This window comes from Bactrocera neohumeralis, chromosome 5 (assembly GCF_024586455.1).
Source record: "Bactrocera neohumeralis isolate Rockhampton chromosome 5, APGP_CSIRO_Bneo_wtdbg2-racon-allhic-juicebox.fasta_v2, whole genome shotgun sequence".
Classification (NCBI taxonomy): Eukaryota; Metazoa; Arthropoda; class Insecta; order Diptera; family Tephritidae; genus Bactrocera; species Bactrocera neohumeralis.
This window is the reverse complement of record NC_065922.1, coordinates 7,036,028-7,054,529: the sequence shown is the minus strand read 5'-3', so window position 1 is coordinate 7,054,529 and position 18,502 is coordinate 7,036,028. Positions and strand designations below refer to the sequence as shown.

The window sequence follows — 18,502 nt, the reverse complement described above, 5'->3', positions numbered from 1 at the left end:
AAATTTTTTTTTAAGCATTGGTAATATTTTTCTAAAAATTCCATTATGTTAAAATATAAAATGTATTAATTTTTCATTGCAAATTATGTTGCAACCACTTTTATTGAATAAAAATTTAAAATAAAATAACTTTCATCTACTGAATACTTATTGGCTTATATTAATACTTATCACCTGGCAGCACTGTAAAATTTCAATTCGTAGCATTTTATGTATTGGTTCGAACTCGTTAGCATTTCGCATTTCTCGTTTGCTGTTGGATGTAAAAGAGTATTATAGGGTCGCTTTAATTTTAAAAACAAATATAAATTTATTCAGTAGTTTAACAGCAAGAATTAAAACATAAAGATCTAATTTAAAGTGTGCCCTAGCTAATAGTTCATGAAAACTTATAATTTATTGCTGTAAAGACGTTTTGTTAAATGAAAAATTTCTTTCAACTTTTTTGTTATCAGAAAGTGAAAATTAAAGCAAACGACAAAATAATAGCAACGAGTAATTTTTAGAAAGTTATAAAAAGGATGAAGCGTTAAAAGAGGAAAAGAAAGAAACAAAACTACGGTGAAAGCAAAACAAACCCAATAAATGTATTGTAAACGGAAACTTTAATGGGAAACAGTGTCAGTGCATCCAGGAATGAGCAGACCACAAAGTCGCCAAAGCAACGGCAGCAGAAAGAAAGTGTATCCAAACAAATTCTGAGTGAACAAGTCCAGGATAAAGAAGACCCACAGCAGCAGAACTTTTCTTATCCCAAAACTCAAAAAACACGAAGCAAAAGTACGAACATCAGCAAAAAGTCAGAGGCACTTGAAATAGAACATAACAGTGAAGGGCAATCAGCTGCTAACAATCACGGAACTCAGCGCTCTAGACAGGTATTGACTTAAATTAGACAATATTAACATTGCAATTCAATCATATTTGCATCCTTGCACATATTTGTATGACTAGAACCTTGTTATTACAATTCATAATATAAACATTTGTGCTTCTACTCAACAAACGCGTTGTTTATTGCTGTTGTTGCTAGTTTCTAATATGAACTGCGTTGGGGGTCAGTTAGTTAATTGCCTTTAACATGTCATGTTGAATATCTATACGTTGACATCATTACGCGGCAGCGTCTATAACTATAGCACAGCAGCAGAATATATAAGTATGTGCGCCAGTTTGTATGTACTTTGAAATTTGGTATTCGGTGGTAGAAAGGAATAAGTGCAAGAGGAAGCCATGTGAACCCACCCTCAAGTACGTGCGCCTATGCGTTAACAGTGTCAGTGTCATTGCACGCAGTAACTGTAGCTATTGCCACTAAAGTCCGTGTATACAAAAGTAGCGCAAAGCAGCAACGCTTATGGGTAAAAGGCATCAATCTCAATATGTTCGTATTGTATGTGCAAAGCGTAATGCGCTGCTGGAGTGTGAGCTGAGGCTTAACTGCGTCGCCAAACGTTCAACGACCATTTCACGTCGAATCAGCTCTGCTGTTATTACTTTTCCCACTGCCCCTTTTGCGTAGTTTTCTTATTTTTCTGCGCAAAAAGGTAATAAAAGTCAGTAGAGCTGTGTCTTTGTTATTTACCACCACAAAACGTAGGAACAACAAAAGAAAATGATTTTGCGCGAATAATGCTTCCTCTATGTACCGAGCACAACTTTCTGTTAACCGAAAAACAGCTGTTAAATTTTAAGTATATTTGCATTTTTTCACAAACATGCTCGAATACTACATAGAATATACACATGTTCATATAGATATGTAGATATATAAATGTGCATACGTATTTTTGTTAACATTTTTTGTGTATATTTAGATTTTTCCTAAAATATGTAAACAATATGTACATGTACACGAAAAGATACACATATGTCTGTATAGGTGTATGTGACTCGTGCTATTTCTGCCTTTGTTGCTATTTTCATTCAATAACTTCGTGATTTGCTGTTGCTCACTTCTTTTATTCTACCTCCTGCCACACCACCCCCATAATTGCTCTTCAAGCGTATGCGACGTACTATGTTCCCTACGTACAATTCTTTTGCTGTTATTTCAATCGTTGCTTACAGTCATTTACACATTTTATGTATGAAATTATTTGCCAAATGACGTAGTTCTATATTTTTCGTTTTATACTATAAAATACGGATATAGTGTGTTGATTTTCACCACCTTTACCAGCGCCATAATTGCTGTTATGTTGTGTGGTGGAACTTTTTTCTGCAAGGATTCGAATATCACACCATATAATTGTTTACCTGTTTCTTCATTATCTCCCCCTGTTGCTATTGAAGACACCTAGGGTGAATTTTTCATCATTGACATATACATATGTACATATTTTTGTTTATGTTTTACCTGTGAAATCTACGAATATTTGAGCATAACATAATGTATAGCTTTGGCCAAATGCTTATCCCTAAAGTTGCCCTTAACTATCCATTGACTGGGTTTTTCTACCGAGTCATTGGGAAGGGATGTTTGCCGTAGTGTACAGAACATATGAAGTTAAATACGAAGTACATGTACATATGTACATATTTGTATATATTCGAGCACATGCTATGTTAAATAAATATGACGTCTACTTGCTTTACTATAATTTCTACCTGCTAAATTTTACTTGATGCTAGTGAGAACGTTTCGAAAAGTGCTGAATGATTTCGAACTATTCCTCTAAGTACATATGTATATACATTTGTACATACATGCATATTTCTACAGTTGTGTAGATAATATTAGCCTTCAGTACTAGCACACTTCATATGAAGAGAGCATTTTGAGTTGTCCATAATAACAGCGTGGCCTTTTTAACTGAAATGTTTAAAAAAGTGTTGAAACCACATCGAAAGATCATCATTATCATTTTATATAAAAACTAAAACAAGAAACTTAACTTTTGTTGTACCGAAGCTTTAATACCCTTTATAAATAAAAAACTTTCCACACAAGAACTTGATTTTGATAGTTGAACTTGTATGGCAGCTGTATGCTATAGAGTCTCGATCTGAACAATTTGTTCGGATTTTATCTCGTTGCCTTACACAATAATCTATACAAAAATAATACCTATTTTTGTTCGCTCAGTTTATATGGCATATAGAGGTCCGATTTAGGGTTTTCCGAGCAATAAGTAGCTTTTTTGAGACAGACAGACAGACAGACAATATACCAACATAGAGCAAATGCGAAATACATACATATGTACATACATACTTATGTATGTACTATATAAAAACAATATTTATTTTGTGTTGTCACACTAAATTGAGCTTCCCACGCGCTTCGCCGTACTCAAAAGCTATAAAGTTTCAAATGCTGCTGAAATGCTTCATATTCGCGTTAGTTATTTTTTGATAAAACCTAAAGGAAATAAATAAAACTCGTTTGACATGTTTTAACAAACCCATTTTTAATTATGTTTCATTTATTTGTTCCTAATTTTTTTTGTAAAAAGAACGCGCGCCGTAAATACTCGGTCATTCATCAGCACAGTACACTACAAATACGAAGGTAATTTGGAAAAAAGTTGCAAATAGAAAAGCAGTAAATAACTGTTAATTATTTTGCACTTTCCTATCCCTTTGCTATAGACTATTGTTCTAATTTTAAAGTAATTATTTTTTTTATTTTAGAATGCTTTTTATCAATTCAACGCTTTTGTTTGTTATTATTATTTTTGCATGCAAACTTGATTCACCTGAATCGGCCAATGTACGCTGTGTGTGATTAGAAATAAAGAATAGAGAATATAGAAGCTCTACATACTCACACATCTATATGGCACATGTTGCTGTCGTGAATTTAAATTACGCACTTGAAAATGTTTATAAACCCCTACATTATATACACACATTGTTTGCCCATATACAGTGTACGTATGTACATACTTATGAATTGAGCCTAATAATATGTATGTATGTATAAGCAGATTTATACACGTGTATGTATGTAGTTTACTATAACCACGGCCTTGAAACGCCTTAAGTACGAAAGTAAATATAAATGAATCTTTATGTGGAACTCGTCGTGACTTTATTTAATAGCGGTGATACGAACACAATTTCTTTAATTCTTCCGATTCCTTTGTGCTATTTCGACTTCAAACACAATTTAGCAGGCCTACATGTAAAAGAGTGAGCAATCTCTCATTCAATATGCTTATAAATATGCCCTACGAACTGATGCGCTGCTGATTTTCGGCCAAGTGAAGATTTCATCATCACTTTTTTGTTGTCATTTACTTTGGCCGATTTGTTGATGTAGCAGTTTGTTTTGAAACTTGTATTGTTTAATTTATTGTTGTTGCTTTAACGTATATTTCTTGTTAATTGTTTTAATTTTCTATTTTATTGTTGTACTTGTGTCCACACCTTGGCCGCCTTGTCGCAGACAGTTTTGTTTAGCTGTTGTCTGAGCATTCCCCGCTGCATCACTCGTTATCAGCGAAACTTTTTTCTTTCGCCCCAATCGCTGTATTGATAAACGCTCGCTCTCACCTCGCAGTAAAAGTAGTTTGTCTGCGCCAACTGGTTTTTGATATTTTATTTTCATTAAACAGTCGACAACGTGGTGATACAGTCAGCCCCAAATAAAACGAGTTGGGCACTTTGATTTTCATTTTGATTCGTAGAAGCTACAAGATTTAGTTCGAAGAAATAATGTGAGATCTGGTTATACATGGTTTGTCCGGAAAGTAATTGGACTGAGTCGATTTAAAAAAATTTATTGAACCAATCGGTACAATTCTTTAAAAACTTTCAAAATAAGCTTCTTCTGCGTCGAACCAGCGCAGTCAGCGCGATTTCCAATCATTGACGGCGTTACGGAAGGCATTCTTCTGAATAGTCTTGAGAGCCGAGGTGCATGCTGCTTGTATCCCCTCTGTCGTCTCTGTATGCTTGCCTTTCATCGGCCTTTTCAGGCAAGGAAACAAGAAAAACCATATCTGGGCTGTAAGGCGGCTGCGAAAGCGTTGGGATGCCAGCCTTGGTTAGGCAGCTGTTCACAAGAAAGGCGGTGTGAGCCAGGGCGTTGTAGTGGTGCACGCTGCGATGTCATGTCGGATCCGATTGACCCTTCGTTTGAGTTTCTTAAGGACTACCACGTAAAACTTGGCACCTGAGCAATTAAACGAATACTTAGTCGAAGGTCTGAGTTCAAAACTTTGCGCACACGATTCACATTGTCGGTGTTTGTCGAAGACACAAATCTCTCAGAATGGTCTTTACCGAGTTTCACACAGAATTTAATCGCGCATTTCTGCTCTAACGAACGCTGCATTTTCGGCCTGCACCACTCACAGAAACACGTCGCGCGAAAATGTTTGTCATGACTCTCCAGGTGCTTGGAGATAACTAACCAACTGCTCGTTCTTTAGCTAGGAACGCCCTCTACCGAATCCAGTTGGGGCGCGCAAGCTCCGAAGTACAGTCGCGGCGGAAGAAAATCAGTCCTTTTACTTTCCGTACAAACCCTGTATAATCCTTCACAAGTTAAAAAAAATCTAAACAAGGTCTTGATTTTGATCGTTGAATTACTTAAACTTATGCTATAGGGGTTCGATATGAGCGTTTGCGACAAATGACAAAAGGATTTGTGTACTAAAATATGAAGTACGTATTATCGGCGTTGGACTGTGAGACAGACGCCGCTTACTTCACTCGTCGTTTCAAAATTGGTTTTGATTTCCTTATTACATGCGGGAGTCAAGTAGACGAGGCTATTGACGAGCGAGTTCTCTCACCGTCTCGACAATAGCTGCGACATCGTATACTTTATATATAATGCGTGTTGGCACGGTATCGATCGAGTCCCTGAAAAGAATTTCATTGTCGACAATTGCGTTTCGATTACAAAAACAAGCGGTTGGTTAACTAGCTGCTTACTGATCTCAGAGTGCTGATTTCAACCCGCTCCTAAGCGCATGTTTCAGAAGAAAATACAGCTGTGTTATTATGACGAAGGTGGCGATAAAAGCGTCAATAGCAGTGAAAACACCGACAACGACAGCGTCAACAGCAGTGGTGAGAGGAGCGCGTTAAATGTATGCATGTATCTACATACTTATATACATACATATGTACTATGTACACGCTATGTAGTCGCTCAGCGGCGCAACGCTGACGCTAGTAGCCACACGCGCAGGTCTTTGGACGCTCTGTTTTGCTCTTCGATTCGGCACGTTTGGCGTTGTTGGCACGCTTAACAACGCATCAGTCAACATTAGCGACTCTAGCTGGTCGCTCTGCCCAACACTCTGGCTCATAACGTGTTCAACCGTCTTCCGAGCAAAAACAGAAACATTTTCTCTAACGCGAGCAAAACAAAGCAAATCATTATAAAAACATAAACAATTAAAATATAGACTGTTAAATATTTGTGCGTTTTAATAAAAACATAAATATTCCACGCCGTGAAACTTGTTCGGGTTAAGCAAAGCCGCATAAGTCACAACGTAGTCATAACACTAAAGAACGCTGCAGCATCGTGTGTCTGCTGATTGAGGAGCGCTCTCAAAACGGGTAAGCTAAAGTACTTGGCGTAAACTAGCTGACAGTTTCGTCGGCTCATTACCAATTTTTATTAGTTTGACGTACGTAAAAAACGCGCAGAACAAAGCCGCGGCATACGCGTGTCCCACAGCCGGCTGGCTGAACGCCTGTCCGCCCGCCCGCCAACCAAGCAACTTCATTTGAATGTGTAATTGAATCGTGTCTAGTGAAGTGCATCAAGATTCAGTATCGCTCCGCGACGTATGTTATTGTTTCTCTCGTTCTGTAGTATTGTAATTACAATATTTTTTCTGCTGTGCTGTGGAAAAATTGTTGAGTAATCACAAGTGACACCACCACCACAAGCAGCAGCAACAACAACAACCAGTAATATGTGTTTACAACGCGACAGCGACGACTGTAGCGCACACAAACAACAACGTTACACACGTGTAATTTTGTTATTGCTTTTGTTTCAGTGTTTATTTTTATTATTATTAATGCTTGCTTTTTGTTGTTGTTGGCTAGGTGGTGTCGCGCTGATAGTGGCATTCTAATGCAAAGCACTAGCCGTTTTGTGATTATTGTGTCTACGTTTACTTTTTTTACCTCGTAATGTATTTAAATACCGCGTGGCATTTATTGCGTCTGTTTGAAGAGAATGGGGCAGTGTATTTGTTGTTGGTTGAATGCTATGAGGAACTCTCATAAAAAAAATTGTGTCACCTATATCTAATCAAGTGCCAGTTTATATGTACACATGTGTAGTATATACATATGTATGTACTATATATATTTGTGGCTAAACTGGCGAATTCGGAGCAGTGGCAAAAACATATAATTGACAGGAAATGCCGTAAAGTCTACACCAGTGCATTAAAAACCTAGCTAAAAATAAAATATTTTAGAACAAAAACTTCATAATTTTAGTTTCTTTATATTGCACATAGTATCATTTCTGCTGTTGTTCGCATGAAACAAGAACAGAAAATCTGTTTCTGTTTCTGTTCCATTTGCTACATCTCAACAGTATCATTGCTTGTACGAATACACATGCTTAGACACACGTGAATTGAAAAAGGCCTCATTACGTCCTCAAAACGCGCACCTCACAACTCACCACACCGTGTGGTGAATTTCTTGTAGTAAAAGTGAGCAAGGCTTTGTAAGCATATAAAACGTAAACAAACATCAGCTGATTACAATTTTACATTTGGAGAGTTTGTTTGCTATAGTTAATTAAAATTAAAACATGTTCGTTTTAGTTGCAGAATATGCCGATAAAGTTATTTTTTTTGCACATTTGTTAGCGTTTTGTTACTCTTTAAAATTGTGTAAAATGCTGTGCCGAGATTTTTAGCTTCCAAAAGAAATACATTTTTGGGGGTTAAATATTTTTTTACATATCATGCCGACTTATACATGGTCGTACATTCTGATTTTCTGAATTTTATTTGGTTTTCTAAATTGCCAAAAAGCTTACGCTTTATATATTTTTAAACGTAAGAAAAATCTTAAGTTGTTAAAAGTTGTTCTTTAGGCACCTATAATAATTTTTGTTGTTCTTTAGACACATTTAATACTTCTGTAAATGTTAAATGTTTCAACTCCAAAACTTTTAAATCGGTAAATATCGAAATGCCAATATTTTTTTGTCTTAATGAAAACAATATGTGCATGCAAAGTTCAGTTTGCGAGCATTTCAAAGGGTATCAGTGGCAAGTTTTGATAAGATTCCCCAGTGATTACGAAAAGCTCATGTAATTTACTATTGATAGTCACTTTTTTTAATAAATAATTTATATAATTTATTACTAATTTAAAACGCTAAATTAATAGAGGCTTTTGTCAATTTAAATTACACCTACAAATCATTTAAATTACACTTATTTTATTATTTGCATTACGAGCGCATTTACATTAGTAGTAAAATATTGATAGTCACGAACATGATCGAAAACATTTTGCAATTTTTTATTTATGCAAAATATGCATCTTATAAAACTATTTTTGTTGAAAATATTGTCTAACTACGTGGAATCCATACTGCATATTTTATTTTCAAACTTTTAATAAAATATGTAAATTTATATTCTGTCTTCTGACAAAATATGTAAACGATTTTGAAAAAAAAAATTATTTTTGTTTTGTTTTTGGTTCAAAGTACATATTTTTAGCGTGACTAAATTCAGTACCGGAAGTGTTTTTGAAGCGCAATTGCATTTTTTTATATAAAAATTTTTAGAAAAAATGTCGTAGCAAAGAGAAAAAAATAAATTTAATTCAAATCATTCGCTGTTTCACAAAATTTGTCATTTTTTTTGAATAATCATTAAAAGCATTTTATTAACGTAACTTATAGTGCATATTTTTAGTGTCCATAGCTAAAACAGATTTTTGTGTACATACATATGTACATACATACATACATATCGTCACCAAAAATACAAAATAACGTAGCATGACTTTTCATAAGTTTACAGGCGAAGAAAAAAATATATAAAAGAACTCCTCATATTGAAACCCAATTTGAGTTTACGTTATACATATATTGGTTATATCTGACGGCAAGAGCTGAAAGTTTCATGCTATATATAAATATGTATGTATGTACATATGTAATATAATATAGTGAATCGTAAATAATAAAAAAAAAACTATTTAAATTTTTTTGATGATACATACATACATACGTTGTTTTGCATTTTAGGTGACGATATAGTATATAGTATACCTACTAAATATGCATGTATTATTAGTTTTGCATTGAAAATATTTACACATTTTTAACTATTTGTTTATTTTATCTTGATATTTGTGTACTATATTTAGTACAATACGGTTTAACAACATTTTCTCTCAACAAATCTAAATTACTTTATTGAAAACATCACATAAATATATTTTTCGAGAACGTAGTAATATTTCAGCACTAATAACTTGTTGTTTACTACCTTGTTTTAATGTGATTTCGTGTTTTGTACTCTGCATGTAAATATGTACATATGTAAATACATGTATGTATACTAAAGTAAAAATTGCGCGTGAAAATATACTATTTTCTCATGCACTTCGCATATAGTAGTTTTGTTGTTAAAGAAAAGCGCTTACAGTACAACATTCGTGTGCAAGTATGCTATTTTCCTGATAACACAATACATAACATAGCTTACGACATCATACAATACCGTCAAGTACACTAGCATACATAAGTACATACATACATATTTGTTTTCGAACTCACTTTTTATGCCGTTACAACTTTCAATTCGCTCAGAAATTTTGTTGTTATTATGTAAATGAGTCTACGACACGCACACATACAAACATTCTTCGTATGCAATAATAACTTCTGTTATAATAACGTATTCGAAAAGTAATAACAACAATAAAATGACAATAATAAACACTTAGGCTGTTTGAAATATCGTCACAACAAGCACACCGTTAGAACGCACTACAAAAAATGTGTTAAACTGTGTCATACGAGTAATTCTCCACTCACCTTTGTATTATCTACGCGCCCAACCAATCATGGCAATATTTTTGCTTATGATTGTGCTAAATTAAATCTTTCCCGTAATCGACACCCCACTTCAAATCCAACAAGCAATTAATTGGAGTACATGCATTGCATTTCGCACAGTTTTGAGGCGGACAAGTGCAAATCGCCAAATGTGCACGTATGCCATTATCGAAGGTTCAGTGCTCTGTATCAACGTTGAATTTATAAATAACATAATCGTATCAATATTAATTAATGACTGCCCGCCTTAACGGTTCTCCATTGATGCGAGCGTTAAACGGGCCATTGATTCTTTAAGTGCTAGAACGCATTTTTTAGAAAAAAAATTTATAGTAAACAACATTTTTCAGAAAAAAAAATTTATTGTAAACAATTCTTTATCATAAACACATTTTTTTAGAACTCACAAACTTTTTTCTCGCATTTACAGGCTTCTGCTTGGAGTTTTGGCAGCTTAAGTGGCCGTCTAAATTGGAGCTTTACTGGTGGTGCTAATAGGAATTCATTTCACGATCGCAATAAGTCAACCAGAAAAAGGTAATTGAACCGACAATATCTGTACATACACACACAAACAAGGCATTTAACCGTTTAACTAGTTATGTATGCATGTCTGTGTGTTTATTTATTATTATTGTTATTGTTTATATATTTGTATGTAATAATTTCGTATTTTTATTTTCGTCAACAGTTTAACATCGGCACAGCAGCGTCGCTCTAAGACCCCATGGCATAAGCCACTTACCAATGCCATATTCAGTTCACATTTTAAGGAAGCCAGCCGCAACGATCAATTCCACATTGTAGATTTGGTGGCCAAGGGTGCATTCGGTGTTGTCTTCAAAGTAATTAATAAGCGCTACGCGCAAGATTTAACACAACAACAACAAACGACTGAAGCCGCAAACAGCTCGGCGGCAACACCATTACATCCTGCGCCTATTTATGCACTCAAAGTGTTGAAAAAGTCCAAAGTAAGTATGAAACGCGTAAGTGTCTTACTTCACTTGACGCAAACTCGAATTTCACAATCGGATCTTTTTATTGTATCTTATGACTAATTTGCGTGAACAACTACTCGCTTTTGTTTTTGTCGTTATTACTTTTTTGTTGTTGCTTTTTTCTGCTTCTTGCAATTATTAACTCATGCTGTTATGGCTTTTACAGATAATCGAAGAGAACAGTGTGCAGCAAATAAAAGACGAAGCGGATATTCAAAAGTTGTGCGGTCACCATTCGTTTATTGTGCAACAAGTGGATTCATGGCAGAATCGTCGTAACTTGCATATACGTAAGATGATTTAAAATTAACATTACATTATGAAATTGAATGCTAAAGATTGAACTAAATCCTAGTAAGCGTTGCTTCGACCCACCATTTTGTTTGAAAGTGCGTACAAACGATTTTTCCGCGGTTTTATATCGCGTTTTCCATTATTAGAGTGTGGTATAAGATTAAGCCGTAAAGAACAAGCGCATAGAATTTAATTTCAATTTCGAAAAATTCGTCAAACTTGCACAATTCATAATTCGACTGGCCTGAGGGGTTACATGGGTTTCCTCGTGTAAAAAGCAGCATTTTTTCAACAATTTTTTTCCCCATATAAAAATTTAAATATTTTATTAGAATTTTTTAAAGTTACATTAACAAAGAAATTCTGAAAATTTTGGAAACAAATATTTTAAACTCTGCAATTGCGACGCCATTCCCTGAACCCTTGGAAGAAAGATGAGCCAGCGTTAGCAGTACGACTCCTTCAGCATCATCTAAAGTGAAAAAATACGTGTTTTAGTTAAAACTTTATCTTCGAACTTCTGAAAGACCTGTGTAAAATTTCATAAAGATCAGTTGAGTAGTTTTTTTTTAAACCCGTAAACCCATGTAACCCTTAAATCAGCGAAGATAGAAGATCGAATACAACTTTTAGGGGTTATATCCACTTGTAAAACATTTTTTGTGATTTTTTTTTTATAAATTTATTATATCTATTCATCTCTAGTATGTAATAACTTTAGGACTTGGCGTCTTCTTGCTTTTTGTGAAAAAATTTACACTTCAGAGGGGCTTAAGAAGTGGAAATCATTAATTTGATGCCTTCGATCATTATCTGACAAATATACATATGTAAAATTTCATGTGAACAATTTCAAGTTGATCGATTCAGCCATTACAGAGGAATTTTTTCTCACCGACTTGTTTCGTTCCTTACAAATACGCTTATATCTCCGAAACTATTTGGCGCATCAACTTCTAATAAATTAGAAGAATTTTTCTGAGAAAATTCGTTTATTAGAAATATAACTACTGAAAAGTATTAACTAACTCTATTATTGAATTCGTTACAGTTTCAGAATATGTGCCGAATGGTGAACTCTTCTCCAAATTAACTCATTTCTCATTGGATCTCATAAGGGTATATTTAGCGGAAATAGCACTGGCTATTGGTAATTAATATATTTGTATTTTTGTCCTCGCCATATTAATAACTGTATAATTTCTATTCGTTCGACTGTAGACTTTCTCCATAATGCTGGTGTAATATATCGTGATGTTAAACCGGAAAACATACTGCTCACCGCCAACTTTCACATAAAAATAACGGATTTCGGACTTAGTAAGTGGCTTCGCTTAGGTGCAACAACAAGGACTATGTGCGGCACTTTCCAATATATGGGTACGATTTGAACCAAATGACAAAAGCAATCCTTCTTAATATAAATAGAATGTGTTTAACGGTAAAACCGAACTAGAAAAAGGGCTACTAAACAAAACAGTTTTAAATCTTTCAAAACAAATTAAAAACATTTTGATGAAAACGCAGATTTGTGCAAAAAACAACAACAAAAGAAATAGCTAACTGTTAACGAGGCGAACAGCAACAACAAACAAACCGATAACTGTGTTGAAAACAGAAAAAAAAGCAAAAAATAACAAATTGTTTAGGCAAAAAATCACGTTTGAATTATTTTAAACACCAAAAACTGTACAAATGTTGAATTAATTTAAACGGTTCGTTTAAGTTATTTAAATGCTTAGTGAAAAAACATTAGAAAAAATTAATTTTTGAAATAGTTGAAGAATATGCTGCAAGAAATTAACCCTCATTACTAACTGTCATAGAAGAGTTCAAACACTAAACACCGTTATCAACTGCGCGCGAACACGTTTTATGCTACAGCGTCAGTAGCTGTGCGCTCCTATTCACCCAACAAGATGAACGCTCGCTCGCAGGTTTTCGACCTCACCATCGAGGGTCGTCAAGTGGACGAAGCCGTTGCCAGCATCTTTCATACGGTGCTTTTCCATCGCTGCCAAGGCAAATACATGTATACGGGCGATGCTCAATATTCCATCGGCACTATTGGCTACACCGACGTGGATTGTGATTTCATTGATTTCACATACGTTTGTTGCACTTCCGAGGGGCTGCTGCGCACCGTTAAACGAGCCATCAACGTTTTCAGCGAGAAGTTACGCTCCAATGAAAGTTGCGGTTCCGGCCAAATAAGCTTGGAATTCTTTCAAAAACGCAAATCGCGTTGGCTATTCCAGCAAGAGTGCATACCGTGGGAGGTGTGGACAGTTCATTTAGATCTCATAAAGTATGAAAACGCAGATGATCGCCAAATCAGCAGAGAAAACGTCTCTGATCTTCTAACCGAGAAAGTTATATACATCACTGAGCTTATGAATCGTTCGGACTATGTACCGAAGACGCCAAGTCAAAGTGAATTAGACCTCATTTTTGACACTTCATATCCCGATGTACAGCCGTATCTCTTTAAGTTTGATTACACGACTGCTGGCTCACAAACGCCCTCGGTGACCAATACCGTTAAGAAGATAATTAAGGAGACGTTCACGTTGTGACGTGTAATGCTTGCGAGTGAGCGTAGCCACCGCCAAAAAATGCAAAAACAACAATCAAAACATCAACAACAACAACAAGAGCATGAAGAGAACCCACAACAGCAAGTAAGCGCAGAATTACAGCCTGTATATGCTAAGGACACGATTGTTGTGGCCGGTGGAAAGTACTTCAATAAGGGTACAAGTATTATGATTTCTCAAGTCAGCCGAGCACACCGTAGCAAAGCGTTGAGTGAACATGTCAACATCGAGCTGAACGCGCTCCAAACCACCACCTGTATAGGTGCCAAGCCTAGCGAGCGCAAATCAATTTTGGCTGTTGTGGGTGGCATAATTTTGCTGTTCTTATGTCAGCACAATCGCCTCGGCTCATTTTAGTTGCACTCAAACAACAATTTATCACGCTAAACGCTGAAATACAATATAAATTTAAATAGATAGTTGCTAAACTAAACTTAATTGTTAATTGTTTACGGCTAAATTGACTTGTGTTCCACCCTACGTAAACTGAAACACCTAAAAACCATTGCAATAGAGCGCTCGATTCGTGAGCGCGTCAAGCGCAAAAATGTTGTGTTCAAAATGTGATTAACGAGCAGCACTCGTTTCAACATTCGCGTTTGCCTATCATTGTTGAATTCATTGTTTTAACTGAATTTGAAATTTATCATAACTGAAGTGTGCCGTGAAAAGTAAGAATAGAGGCAAAAAAAAAAAAAAAAACTATAAAAACACAAAAGTATTGTTGATTAACTGTGACACTGCAAATTGGTCTCAAGCTCCTACGCTACTCACACTCGAACGCTCTCTTGCTGGTTGCTTGTCAGTTTGTGTAGTATTGCCAAGACGCTGTATAAAACCCCACAAAATCAATAATGATAAATATTATTGCAGCAAATTGCAGCTGCAATGCTCTTACTAAATATGAAAAATAACATTATTCTCAGTTTCAAGTTTATCAATGTAATTACACGTAAATATAAAGTCGATAATGCATAAAGCGATCAATGCCACAATACAGAAAAGTGTTGTCAGAGCATTGCCAATATTTATTACAACCAAATTTAAATTGAAACTTTTTGAAATTTTGAAATCTTGAAAATTTAAAAATCTTGAAAATTTTTGAAATTTTGAAAAATTATGAAATTTTGAAAATTTAAAAATCTTGAAAATTTTTGAAATTTTGAAAATTTAAAAGTTTTGAAGATTCCGTTAACCTAAAATATTTTGATCTGAACTGTGTCATTGCGTTCAATATTTGTTTTATACACACTAGTGTCTTGAATTTAATCTTATTTATTTATTATTATTATTATTTTTGCGCATGCACTGGTCTGCATAATTAATTTAATTTTATTTTTTTTATACGTTATCCATTATTATGTTATTAAAACTTTTTTATCCTAAAGTTAAGTTGTATTTTTTAAGTCAGCGTACCTTGCATAGAAAATATATTAACCTACATTAAATTGGGTTACACGGAACTCATTCGCAATAAGTTTTGCTTACATTTTATTTGTTATGATTTTGTGATCTTAAACTTGACTTGAACTCGTTCAAGTAGATACAAGCGAAGTTTTTATTACTAAGTTCTATATCTTAAGCCTCATAATCAGCAGATATACAGCCCAAGCGTATATTTGATTTGAACTGCGCATCCCAGCGGTTGTTCGTATTCCTTAAGAACTTTTGTAATTTTCGTTTTGTAAGTTCAATATACTATACATATATTTTTTTTTACTACATATACATACATACATACTTTGTAGTAGCAATGCAAGGGCTAATGAACTGCTATAGTACTGTATTTTATAATTTGATATGTAACAGCCTAAAAATTACCACTGTAAGCACGAACAATTGAAGAAAGAAATGTAAAAATGTTTAAAGTAATAGCACAATAAATGCTATAGATTGATTATTCTGTTGTAGCGAATGAATTATATCAATTGAACGAACTCACCAAACCCAACGTACTACCCATGATACTAAGTAGTTTACGTTTTTATGAAATGAATTGTAATAAACGCGGTGAAGAAGCAAGTGCGTGTAATATGCATAATAAATGTAGATGTGTTTTTAGTATGTACCATTGATGTTCATTGTTGTGTGTTGTGTATGTGTTGCATAGATGTATTGAGAAACGTAAAAAAACAGAAAACGAAATGAGAAAGAAAATATATTAAACTTAAAGCGACATACTATTTGTCGATAATGTGCTTGCTACGCACTTACAGCAACAAAAAATAATTTAAATGAAAATATTTTAAAATTTTACTATATTCAAAACACTATACTTTCTTTTTTGAAAACGTCATTGGATATTAAAAGCGAAATTCAAAAGCAATGCATTGGAAACCAAAAACAAATGAAAACTTGCAAAGGCTATTTAGTGCAAATGCTGTTATTGTTATTATTGTAGCGGCAAATGCAAGCTTAACTGAAATGCATACAAATAATTTGCCTTTATTGGGTGAAAAATTAAAATTTTATTATTTTTTTTAACTCAAAATGTGTCGACAAATGTAAAACTTGGAGTGAGTGGGTATGCCTTAAGCGCACTCTTGATTTTTAACTGAAAAATATGTGCATATATGTACATATGTATATGAATATATGCGTTTAAACATTTTTTAGAAATCGAATCGATTCAACCCATGCCCAACGTCTAAAACCATGTAGCAATCTACGTGCTATTATGCTGTACAAAATAGTTTTTAGTTTTTTTTTTAAAGGAGAATTTTTCCACACATTTGGTGTAAGCATTATAAGAAGTAATGAAAACTTAATAAAAATTAATTATTATGTGTAAATTTTTAAGCATTGGTAAACATGTTAATTTGAAAATTATTATTTTGTTAATTTTAATTCTTTTTGTTAATTTTAATGTGTTTAAAGTTGCGAAAAAATTCATAATTAATTGAATTTGATAAGCAAAACATTTGAGACCATTTGAAACAGTCGCCAAGTGCACACTGAAAATACCGTTAAATATGATTTGAGTAAATTTTGCATACATTGAAATTTATATTAAAAAAACAAAACACCAACAACAAAATAACCAGTTTATTGCATCACTTTTAAAATACGGTCCTTAAGCACAAACCCACGCCCACATTTACACCTACACCACACATATACTGTAATATATTTTATACTCACAAGTGTTTATCCAACTCTTAGGCAACACTTGAATTTTACACGTGTATATAATTAGGCACTTTTTGGGGCCGAAATTATGTCAAACCCTCAACACAGTCCACCAACTCGATCCATATACATATGTATGAACAGCGTATAATATATAAAACAATAATATATACAAAAAATATACTAAATTATATTTTGAAGCACCACATTGTAACAGCTCCGAACTTGAAACGAAGGAGCAGTGTTATAAATACATATTCTTAAACTAAAATCTTTAAAAATTTAATCAAGAAGAAAATAATAATAATTGAGTGCTGCAATTCAGCCGTAATAAATATGTAGAAATATTAAAATTATGAATAAAACTAATTTTAGCTTTGTATTCTAACAAAGCAACAAGCGCTAAACACACACACATACATGCATATGCATGCAATAAGCACATACACTGCTAAATAAAGACCTGTAAATGAGCAAAAATAAATTCAGTGTAATAGCAGCTATTTACCGTTAGCAAAAAGAAAAAAAAAAAACAAAAAAAATTAAATGAAATAATGAAATCGCTTACCTATGTTTCTTTGCGCTATTAACAAGACATATTCATGTCTTATGTATGTGTATATAGCTGTTTTGTGGTAAGCAAATTAACGCAAAGCTTTGTTGTAAGCAAGTGATTCATATTTAGCGCCAAACTCCAATTCTATTGCAATTATTTAGTGCAACAACGATTTTACCGTTAGGTTTTCAATCCTGATTAGTCGTAAAAACCGAAGAAATTAATGAAAAAAATATGTAATAAAAGTTTGTCCACATTCTAAATAAGTAATTGATTTACACACACACACACTCGCGCACTAAATGTGCGTACATACATACATACATATGTATATGTAAATGTTAAAATACACAAAAGTATTGACGCTATGTATGTATATATTGTGCTTAGTATGTATGAGAGAGGAGAATCAATGGATTCTTGTTGAAAATCAAAATAAATATAGCTAACCTGATGTGAAGGGTATGAAAGCTATGCGACATAACATACATACATACATATATCCATACGCCATTACCATTAGTCAGTAGTGAAATCTGATGAAATATCTCTAAATATTGCGTCTAGTAATTTATTTTTGTTTTATTTTTTTTATATTGCAAACAACTGCGTATCACAAACTATTATTTAAACTAAGAGGATTTATAATTAAAAAATAAAAAATGAAAAAAAAAAATGTAGAAGCATTAGAAGAGAGCTTGTCTCAATGCAAAAAGGCTCATTTTTAGTGAAAATAAGAATATATCAATTGTGTTTAACTGTTGACTAAGTTTGCCTACATCAGTAATAATTGATAGAACAACAAAAAGAATTGTGATTCATAATATAATGTAGTTAATTTTAAGTGATTAATTAACACTTGTAAACATACCTGTATTCATACCTACACACATACATACACATA

General features: G+C 33.7%; 2 protein-coding genes and 1 long non-coding RNA gene across 3 annotated transcripts in view; 2 read left to right on the top strand and 1 right to left on the bottom strand.

Annotated features, from left to right (window-relative positions):
- Positions 1-244: 244 nt before the first annotated feature.
- The window catches only part of LOC126760090 (serine/threonine-protein kinase S6KL), a 66,383-nt gene continuing 48,125 nt past the window's right edge, over positions 245-18,502 (top strand). Inside the window, exons 1-6 of the mRNA XM_050475479.1 lie at positions 245-878; positions 10,452-10,558; positions 10,713-10,995; positions 11,189-11,312; positions 12,368-12,466; positions 12,538-12,696. Of these exons, the coding sequence (XP_050331436.1) occupies positions 609-878; positions 10,452-10,558; positions 10,713-10,995; positions 11,189-11,312; positions 12,368-12,466; positions 12,538-12,696 (1,042 nt within the window). The 5' untranslated portion in view covers positions 245-608. The remainder of the gene's footprint in view (positions 879-10,451; positions 10,559-10,712; positions 10,996-11,188; positions 11,313-12,367; positions 12,467-12,537; positions 12,697-18,502) is intronic.
- On the bottom strand, positions 2,130-4,449 carry LOC126760093 (uncharacterized). The gene is made up of 3 exons (XR_007667149.1): positions 3,774-4,449; positions 2,360-2,815; positions 2,130-2,299 (listed from the first exon to the last, which is right to left on the bottom strand). It is a non-coding gene; the product is annotated as an uncharacterized LOC126760093 (long non-coding RNA).
- LOC126760092 (autophagy-related protein 101) lies at positions 12,703-18,332 on the top strand. The gene has a single exon (XM_050475483.1). The coding sequence runs from the start codon at positions 13,236-13,238 to the stop codon at positions 13,890-13,892; it is 657 nt and encodes a 218-aa protein (XP_050331440.1). The 5' UTR covers positions 12,703-13,235; the 3' UTR covers positions 13,893-18,332.